The sequence below is a fragment of the Amphibalanus amphitrite genome, unplaced genomic scaffold (genome assembly GCF_019059575.1).
Source record: "Amphibalanus amphitrite isolate SeventyFive unplaced genomic scaffold, NRLGWU_Aamphi_draft 001434F_arrow, whole genome shotgun sequence".
In the NCBI taxonomy this organism is placed as follows: Eukaryota; Metazoa; Arthropoda; class Thecostraca; order Balanomorpha; family Balanidae; genus Amphibalanus; species Amphibalanus amphitrite.
The window spans coordinates 120,292-130,942 of NW_024882927.1; the positions used below are offsets into that span (position 1 = coordinate 120,292).

Below are 10,651 nucleotides of genomic sequence, written 5' to 3' on the forward strand. Positions count from 1 at the left end.
ATCCTGAACCGGTGAATACATGCAATCACGTTACATCTCAGCTGCACCACGGGACGGCAGTGAGCCGCGCTCCTGACTGATCCCGAAGGGCTGAGGCTTCAACGGGAGTAACCATAGTACATTAATTTTTATTCTCCGGGCTCCGCTGTGTCGGGAAATCGTTAATTTATTTTCCTCTTCTTAAAGGGACACTCCCACCTTAACACTAGTTTTGAGTTGAGATAGCCAAATTGGTGGCCATGGCCTGCAAATACCGGTTTGGGCACTCACAACATCGACAAATGCTTTAATTCGGAGATATGGAATTTCAAACTTGCAGTTTTCGGATTCTAAGGGGCTAGTGCATTGGTATGCCCCCTTAGAATTTGTGACGTCAGCGGAGATCTAACGATTTTTAAATCTTTTACTAAAACGTTTGGTAGCACGCGGTGGTATATGCTGCTTTGCGCGCAACAAATGCCGCACTTTCAAATAAAGTCGATAGGAACAGCGGAGATCCCAAAAAGTAAACAAAAGTAAAAGTCTAATATCTTGAAAACCGGTGAATATTTTTCGATGAAATTTGGTAGATATTCGTTTTCGCTCTTTCTGAACCGAGCGACATCACTTTCGTGCCAATTCATTAACTTTTTTGAAGGTGGGAGGGTCCCTTTAACAGGTGACGAACTGGTGGCGCTACTCGCGTACGGGTGCGGGGCGACACTGGGAGATCTAAACAACGAGCAGAGCCCCGTGAGCGTCTAATCGTCCCGCCTGAACGTTGAACGGTCGTCAAGTTAGATGTAAGTGAATCCTAATCTATAATCTAAGATTCGGAATCAGGCGAGCCCCTACGATTTGGACCAAACCTGGTCAGTGGATAGTACGTAACGTCCTGATTACGATGCACCCAAAATCTAAGCTCGGCCCGCCATATTTACGAAGTTACGGATGTTTCAATTTCAAGGTCATTCGGGAGAGCCCCTACGATTTCCGTCACAATTTGTGTACGGACACTCTAGGTGCTCCTCATTACGAATGTCATAAAATTTAAGCTCGGCCCGTCATATTTACGAAGCTACGGATGTTTCAATTTCAAGGTCATTCGGGAGAGCCCCTACGATTTCCGTCAAAATTTGTGTACGGACACTCTAGATGCTCCTCATTACGAATATTACAAAATGTAAGCTCGGCCCGCCATATTTACGAAGTTACGGAGTCACAAAGTTACGGAATTTCAAGGTCATTGGGCGAGCCTCTCCGATTTTCGTCAAAATTTGTATGCGGACACATTACATGCTCCTCATTACGGATATCGTAAAAGCTAAGCTCGGCCCGCACTATTTCAAAAGTTACTGACGTTTGAAACTCACTGAAATTCAAACATCTCTAACTTTTGAAATAGTGCGGGCCGAGCTTAGCTTTTACGATATTCGTAATGAGGAGCATGTAATGTGTCCGCATACAAATTTTGACGAAAATCAGAGGGGCTCTCCAAATGACCTTGAAATTCCGTAACTTTGAGACTCCGTAACTTCGTAAATATGGCGGGCCGAGCTTAACTTTTATGATATTTGTAATGAGGAGGATGTAATATGCCCGTATACCAATTTTGACGGAAATCGCAGGGGCTCACCCAAATGACCTTGAAATTCAAACCTCCGTAACTTCGTAAATATGGCGGGCCGAGCTTAAATTTTGTGATATTCGTAATGAGGAGCACCTAGAGTGTCCGTACACAAATTTTGACGGGAATCGTAGGGGCTCTCCCGAATGACCTTGAAATTCAAACATCCGTAACTTCGTAAATATGGCGGGCCGAGCTTAGATTTTGGGTGCATCGTAATCAGGACGTTACGTACTATCCACTGACCAAGTTTGGTCCAAATCGTAGGGGCTCACCTGATTCCGAATCTTAGACTATAGATTAGGATTCACTTACATCTAACTTGACGACCGTGAACGTTGAGGGAGCACTGGGCGACTTCGATCTGCCAAAAACGAAGGTCGGTGAAGTTGCCACGATCCTGGCAGCTCATGCCGTGTTCTATCCGACCCCCGCCGAAGTTAGTTGGTAGCACTGCTGCTCCACGGCGTACATTTCCTACCAGCCCATGGGGTTTACATGTTAAATGGCCTGTTTTCGGCGAGCGATATCTCGGTCAACCTTTGAAGGAATCAACGGTTCTTAGTCTCAAATGATAGTTCGATGAATTCTTTTGACAATTCCTCTACCATTTTTCACGAAACCCAGCCGATCTTCTACGGCGTAGGGGAGAGTGGGGAGAACTGGGACACAGGAGAAGTGGGACAGGGTCTGTCATTTAGAGAAGAGGCAGCCGATTTAATTTATTTTTCCATTTTTACGCATTACGATGGGTTATCTTCACCACTATGTCAACAACTTCCTCTTCTGCCGCGCCATCCCGACGATACGTGAGTGCTCCTGAAAAGTTGCGTTTTTTACTGGTTTCTTGAGTACAAACGCAAGCAATGTAACGACCCAATCATTTCTTTTAACCAATATTTGCGATCATTAGGAAATGTTCTGATGCATGCCAATGCTTGAAGCCGACGTGTTGCTTGAAATTGCATTGACATGTTTGTTCATCAACAATGGTCGCCAGGGGAGAACTGGGACAAGGTGTCCCAGGTCTCCCCTGCCGATTTATAAATCCCCTTTCAGTGTTTGTAGGATAGGTATAGTGCAGTTAGGAACGGATCCAGAAAATCTCCAAGGAGGGGCCAAAAGGAATTGCAAAACTGATACTTGATCAAGCATATAGGTTACCGTACCTACCTTACTGAATTATGTTTTGAAAGAGTGGCCGTTTCTTACGGTCGTCAAGTTAGATGTAAGTGAATCCTAATCTATAATCTAAGATTCGGAATCAGGTGAGCCCCTACGATTTGGACCAAACTTGGTCAGTGGATAGTACGTAACGTCCTGATTACGATGCACAAAAAATCTAAGCTCGGCCCGCCATATTTACGAAGTTACGGATGTTTGAATTTCAAGGTCATTCGGGAGAGCCCCTACGATTTCCGTCAAAATTTGTGTACGGACACTCTAGATGCTCCTCATTACGAATATCACAAAATTTAAGCTCGGCCCACCATATTTACGAAGTAACGGAGGTTTGAATTTCAAGGTCATTTGGGTGAGCCCCTACGATTTCCGTCAAAATTTGTGTACGAACACTCCAGACGCTCCTCATTACGAATATCGCAAAATTTAAGCTCGGCCCGCCATATTTACGAAGTTACGGAGTCACAAAGTTACGGAATTTCAAGGTCATTCGGAGAGCCCCTCCGATTTTTGTCAAAATTTGTATGCGGACACATTACATGCTCCTCATTACGAATATCATAAAAGCTAAGCTCGGCCCGCACTATTTCAAAAGTTACTGACGTTTGAAACTCACTGAAATTCAAACATCTCTAACTTTTGAAATAGTGCGGGCCGAGCTTAGCTTTTATGATATTCGTAATGAGGAGCATGTAATGTGTCCGCATACAAATGTTGACGAAAATCGGAGGGGCTCTCCGAATGACCTTGAAATTCCGTAACTTTGTGACTCCGTAACTTCGTAAATATGGCGGGCCGAGCTTAAATTTTGCGATATTCGTAATGAGGAGCGTCTGGAGTGTCAGTACACAAATTTTGACGGAAATCGTAGGGGCTCACCCAAATGACCTTGAAATTCAAACCTCCGTAACTTCATAAATATGGCGGGCCGAGCTTAAATTTTGTGATATTCGTAATGAGGAGCATCTAGAGTGTCCGTACACAAATTTTGACGGAAATCGTAGGGGCTCTCCCGAATGACCTTGAAATTCAAACATCCGTAACTTCGTAAATATGGCGGGCCGAGCTTAGATTTTGGGTGCATCGTAATCAGGACGTTACGTACTATCCACTGACCAAGTTTGGTCCAAATCGTAGGGGCTCACCTGATTCCGAATCTTAGATTATAGATTAGGATTCACTTACATCTAACTTGACGACCGTCCGTTTCTTTATCATTTCCTTGTTCATGACTCTTCCAAATCCCTTCTGTCCTTTTCAGTTGCCCATCGCGCTCCTTATCTACCTACCTGCCTCTGAGGATGCCCAGACAGTATGCCAGGAAATCCCTTATAGGGTTGACTCCAGGGAGAGTCATGGAGCATGCTGTAAAGCGGGTCGTCGATGGTGAGAAGTCCATTCGAAAGGTAGCAGAAGATTTTGACATTTCAAAGTCAACCCTGGCCAGGTATGTGGTGAAGTATCAGAACGATACTGAAGCAAGAATGGAACCGGCCTATACGCACGCGCAGGTATTCAATACGGCACAGGAGAGCGATCTGAAAAACTTTCTGTTAAAATGTTCAGGCATGTTCTATGGTCTGACAACACGACAGACGAGGGATCTGGCCTATGAGCTGGCAGTGAAGAATAGCCTGGCCCCCGAAAAATGGAAAAGTGCGAAGACCGCGGGCGCAGAATGGCTGAAGGGTTTCATGTCACGTCACCCTGACCTCACCTTGAGAACTCCGGAAGCGACGAGTCTCGCTCGATCTGCAGCTTTCAACCCGCAGAACGTCAATGGCTTCTTCAACTCGCTGGAAGGTGTGCTTAAAGAGACAAAGGTAAACGGACATCAAATCTACAATCTCGATGAAACGGGCTGTACAACCGTCCAAAAACCACCGAGGGTTTTGGCACAGCGAGGCGCGAAGCAAGTCGGCCAAGTCACGTCCCAAGAGCGTGGAGAGCTCGTGACGATGGTGGGGATAGTGTCAGCCAGCGGCCAGGCACTTCCTCCGGTCTTCGTCTTTCCCAGGAAGACTTTGAGGGACTCGCTGATGATTGGGGCACCAGAAGGATCTTGTGGTCTTGTCCACCAGTCAGGCTGGATGACAAGTGAGAACTTTCCGCACGTTCTTGATCACTTCGTGAAGTACAGCCACTCATCCAAGCAAAGTCCCACTGTGCTTATAATGGACAATCATGTCAGCCATATCAGCTACGTGGCTCTGGAACACGCTAAGAAGAACGGCGTGTATATAGTCACGCTGCCACCGCACACATCCCAGAAACTGCAGCCACTGGACAGGGCAGTGTACGGTCCGCTGAAGACATACTTCAACTCCGCAGCGAACGGCTGGATGCTTAAAAATCCGGGAAGGAACATCACCATCCATCACATGGCGGATCTTATCGGAATGGCCTGGATGAAGGCGGCAACGCCGACCAACATCACTGCAGGATTTAAAGCGTGCGGCATCTGGCCACTAGACAGGAGCATCTTCTCGGATGAAGCGTTCCTTCCATCTGCGGTGACGGACAATCCTTTTCCGGAAGAAGCCGGACCAGACCCATCCGTCGAGCGAGGCGACGACACGGAGCTCGTCGGCTCGGAGCCAGGGCCGTCCAGCCAGAGAGGCGGCGACACGGAGCTCGTCGGCTCAGAGCCAGGGCCGTCCAGCCAGCGAGGCGGCGACACGGAGCTCGTCGGCTCGGAGCCAGGGCCGTCCAGCCAGCGAGGCGGCGACACGGAGCTCGTCGGCTCGGAGCCAGGGCCGTCCAGCCAGCGAGGCGGCGACACGGAGCTCGTCGGCTCGGAGCCAGGGCCGTCCAGCCAGCGAGGCGGCGACACGAAGCTCGTCGGCTCAGAGCCAGGGTCGCTGAGCTGGAAAATAGCATCACCAGAGCAGATCCGAGGATATCCGAAAGCCGCCGCACGTCAAGGAAAGCGGAAGAGTGGAACGTCCATTGTGGCTCGACACGCCAACTCGACACCAGAAATGAAACGCCTAAAGTGTGTTATGGAGAGCAAAAATGCCAAGAAGCCGAAAGGCAAATGTTCCGCCAAAGCTGCAAGGAAGCTAGTCGTAGAAAGCAAGGAGCGTCCTGGCTCCGACAGTGACGTCACATGCCTGGTGTGCGGCATGCGGTTTGACAGGTCTGCCGAGGAGTGGATTCAGTGTGTATCCTGTAAGGCGTGGGCGTGCGTTCCTTGCACGGATGTCGATCCTGGGCAGGTCACCTATGTGTGTGACCTGTGCCGTGACCTGTAAGTGACCCCTCAGACTGGCAGTCTGACACAGTACAGCATCATTGTTCGCCGAATTTGGCTGTGCATACACTAAGTGTCTATTAGTTCTTACGTTTGATTAGTCATTCAGTGTCATTAGGCTAGTACAGATACAAACGTTCTGTTTGGACGTGTCATGTTTGTCTCATTTGAGGATCGGTAAGGCACGTCGGTGATATTGTGTGTGGATCCAACTAAATATATGCACCGCTTCATAAACCGGAATTACATACATCCTTGTTGATGGGAGACATTTTATTATTTTTATTTATGCCATATGTATCCATAGTGTTTTATTTACATCACCACCAGCATATATGGGAATGGGCCGGAATTGAGTCGATTAGAGCAACTGTTGCTCTAGACTAGGATTTCGGAGGATTAATACTATGGGGAAATCCTCAAAAGATCAAGGCATTGCATCGACCAGAAGGGAGCCAGCACTGCTAGGATCGACACCTGGCCAGAGAGTCTCTGTTATCACCTGGAAGGGCGCCGTTACTGGTAAGAGGGGCTCCGTTATCGGTAGGAAGGGTCTCACATTTAACTGGAGGGCCCCGTTACTAGACAGGATATGCTTTTACGACGAGGTAAAACGAAAAGTTAAGATTTGTTGTATTCATTTGCGAGCAACCCAGGTCCTTGTCCCATTTCTACCCAGCATGTCCTATTTCTCCACCCCACATATCCCAGTTCTCCTGTGCCTGTCCCATTTCGCCACCATTGCAACTTTTTATTTATGATGAAATATTAGTTACTCTATGGATTATAAAAGTCTCAGAATAACAAGTCTTGTAGAGAATTACTTGCTCTTTCCAATGACACCATTCGCAGCTATATAATTTGCCTGTGTGGGTATGTACAGGTGCTCAAAGTTGGTATTGAATTTTTGTCCCACTTCTCCCCACTCTCCCCTACAGGGTAAAGATTTCTCTGCACGCCAGCACTAGAGGTGGCAAAATATGGACCCGAGGACCCGGTCCAAAGAACCAGTTTGGACCCATATGGGTCCAGACCGGTTCCTGGAAATTTTCTGACAGGTCCAACCGGGTCCTACCATAAACTATACATCTTGCACACTACACATTATTGCAAAATATGAAGTGAATGAAGTGAATGTTTCTTTGCACACAGTAGCTCATGAGTATTCCCAGTTGGAAATAGGCTGTTTTACAAGATAAAACTAATGATACCTACAAGTACTTTGTAGTAATCGACTTTTGGGGAACGGGTCCAACTGGTTCCGATTCCAACTAAGACCGGGTCTGACTGGTTCCAGAAATGTCCAGCCGGGTCTGGTTCGAGTCTGGTTCCCAAAATATTCATCTTTTGCCACCTCTAGCCAGCACCCTCGAAGCGCCTCTCCGATCGTCGGCGCGCGGTCCTCGGTAGCGTATCGGGCTACGGATCCGAGGGTCGTAAGTTCGAATCATGGGAGTGCCGCGTGATTTTGGCTAGAATTGAATGATGTAGATTCTTGAATGTTTGTATAATCAAGCATTCATAGGCGGCGGAACGGGGAGGGCACCGGGGCACCGTGCCTCCCTTTGATATTGGCATTTCAACATTAGTCCTATGAGCGTTGCATGGAAAGAATGGGACCAAAAGTTGGCAGTGCCCCCCCCCCCTTAATTGAAGGTGTTCCGCCGCTACTGCAAGCATTAATAGCTAATTGAATTTATCTGCCCACTAATCAGCCTCTAAAACCTGTTGAGAAATTTAACAAATGAATGTCACGTGCGCGTCACGACTGCCAACCATGAGCGCTACCGTAACCGAAGGTTACGGTAGCGCAATAGTTAGATAGAAGGTCAATAGTTAAAACACTATTCTTTAGAATTGTGTTCTTTAGAAGTGTGTACTGCATACTGCGTGGTCTTCGTGCGTTTCATGTAGTTCAGTTTTTCATGTTCAAGCGCCAGGAGCACAAAGTACAGGGTGACGCACGTAAAACCCCCTATTTGAAACTTGAATAACTCTTATGATTCTTTATCAAATTGGATGACATTTTCACACAATGTAGATCAACGTTTGGGATGATATTCATTAAGTTTTAGGCAAATCCATTCACGTACAGCTCAGTTGTGCACCTGAACGTGACCACTATCGTTTTTCATCACTTTCTCGAGGCGCTCGCGGTACGCCAGCGCTGTTTTCTAGCGCATCTCGACGGTGATCTCTGCGAAGGCGGCTCTGAACCGACCGTGTAACTCCGGAATGTTCGCCGTCTGCGTCACGTATGCCTACGACTTCACAAACCCCCACATGAAAAAATTCACACGCGGGGTGAGGTCGGGCTAGCGCGGTGGCCAGGGCAAATTGGGCGAGTGCGGTAGCCAGGGCAGTTTGGGCGAAGCCCAACCTCACCCCGCGTGTGAATTTTTCATGTGGGGGTTTGTGAAGTCGTAGGATACGTGACGCAGCCGGCTAACATTCCGGAGTTACACGGTCGGTTCAGAGCCGCCTTCGCAGAGATCACCGTCGAGATGCGCTAGAAAGCAGTGCTGGCGTACCGCGAGCGCCTCGAGAAAGTGATAAAAAATAGGAGTCACGTCGCGGTGCACAACTGAAATGAACGTAAATGGATTTGTCTAAAACTTGGCCTCTGGCTAGGGGATCGTGTCCCTTCGTCGTGTTCTGAAGGTCCGGATGGTCACAGTCGAGCAGCAATGGTTGACATTCGAGGAAAGAGAACTAGCAGGCCAGTAAGCAAGCTGTATCAGCTAGAAGCAGCCCATCCATAGGGTCGAGACAGCTGAACACCGCAATCAGGAGCCAAACTACTTGAGCGTCATTCCGTTTACTCACCCAAGTGTCACGACCCGTGTGCTCCTCTCACCTGAGAGTGTGTGCGTGTGCGATGTCGGGACGGAATTACGGTCCGTGTACTTGGTGTCACGCTCCGTGTACAGGGCGCACAAGCCCTCCGTTTATGACCAACCTCGTTTCTGCACGGCAGTGACGGTACACCTGGTGTGGGCTGAGAACTGACAGAGGCTGGTCAGGACGTTCACTGGCCAGACCTGGACCACCACCGCAGACGACCCACGCCGTCTGGCTTGGCCCACCAGAGGAGATCGACGCCCAAGAGCCCCACTTCCCCGACGGCTGGCTCTTCAGCTGTAGCAGTGAGAGTCGCCCTGGTCCCATGAGTTTGCATTCTGCGCAGACTCGCCTGCACTTACGAGCGCGTGCAGGCACGAGATGGTCATTCTGTGACTAGGGTCGTCTTCTTGAGCTTCAAGACGTCGTGAGCTGCGGTTCATCGCGATCTGCAAGATGTCGCGAGCTGCGTCCCAAGCAGCAAAGCGTCGCGTGCAATTCAAGAGACAGTGATGGTACGCTTCCCTGTGGAGAGTCGGATACTAGTGATTGTGGTGCTCCAGCGGGAGCTGAAAACTGTGCATTGTGTGATGTCAGTTGCAAAAGCACGTTTAGTTTCTTGTAGACACTTACTTTCAAAATATTTTCGAGTGGGGGGGCTATGTTGGATTTGTTATTCACTGTGATTCGTGTCATTTAATTTTGTAGTTTCCACTGTCCGTTCGGTGGTCGCGGTGTCGCGCGGCGGTACAGTGTAGCAGTGTATACTAGTACTTGGACGAGACTAGCGCCGCGGTTCGAGGCTGCTCCGCGCGGCTGCCGGTGCGGGTGCCCGCGTACTCGAAACGTGTGTTGTCACGTGACTGCGCCGAGCCGAGGTCGGGGTCGCTCGCCAGCCAGTGAGTCAGTCGGTATCTGGCACTGGCAGTATTCTATGTACCGTGGCACTGGCTCGCTCCTGGTCTCCTTTGTCTCCTTTGCCTTGTTGCACCCTGAACAGGTATTCCGAACCTGTACAGGTATTCTCATCCCACCGATATGTTAACAATTTAGTGGCTCATGCGGTTATTTTCATGATTGTATGCAATTCGCAATCGATGTTGAAATGAATACTGAGCATATATAAACGGCCAATCAGCTCATTCGCACTGGTTTCAATTGGAGGCTGAATCTGAAAATCGAAACGAGAAAGGATATCGTAGCCAACACAGTTGTTTACAGTGCTGCCATATTTGGAGGATTTCCGCAAAGCTGAAGGATTTTGAACTCTATTTGCGGACAAATTTCGCTTTTGGAGGATTTTTGATTCTGGAGGAAAAGCTGGAGGATTTGTCGCCCGATTGTTATATTCAATTTCATGGAAAAATATAACACATTCAAGACTAAAAAGGCATTTTCCTGCCCAGCGTCACCCTACCCGTTAGCAGGCCCATGTCGTCCCCTATCTCCGCGTGTGTCCACTAACACGAATGACGTCACGCATGTGGGCGGAGCCTAACGCACGCGGCAGTCCAAGCCGCCATATTTGAATTTATATTTTAATAGAATCTTGCCGATAGTTTGGGTGAAGTCAATTTATATGGATAGCTTGGTGACAGTTTAGCTATACGAATAATAATTTATTATGGATGTGAGTATATTCAGCTTGGAATTGCAATTAAAGTTCCGCACCGCATAGATTCGAACTCGGGACCTTTGGAATACTGCGCGGGCACGCTAACCACTACACTACCGCGACCGCGCGGCGGCCGGCGGCAGGGAGGCTGCGG

At 48.5% G+C, this 10,651-nt stretch overlaps 1 protein-coding gene across 1 annotated transcript; it reads left to right on the forward strand.

Moving 5' to 3' along the window:
* The first annotated feature begins 4,039 nt into the window (after positions 1 to 4,039).
* LOC122373028 lies at positions 4,040 to 6,970 on the forward strand. Its single transcript, XM_043350762.1, has one exon. The coding sequence runs from the start codon at positions 4,090 to 4,092 to the stop codon at positions 6,040 to 6,042; it is 1,953 nt and encodes a 650-aa protein (XP_043206697.1). The 5' UTR covers positions 4,040 to 4,089; the 3' UTR covers positions 6,043 to 6,970.
* The last annotated feature ends 3,681 nt before the right edge of the window (positions 6,971 to 10,651 follow it).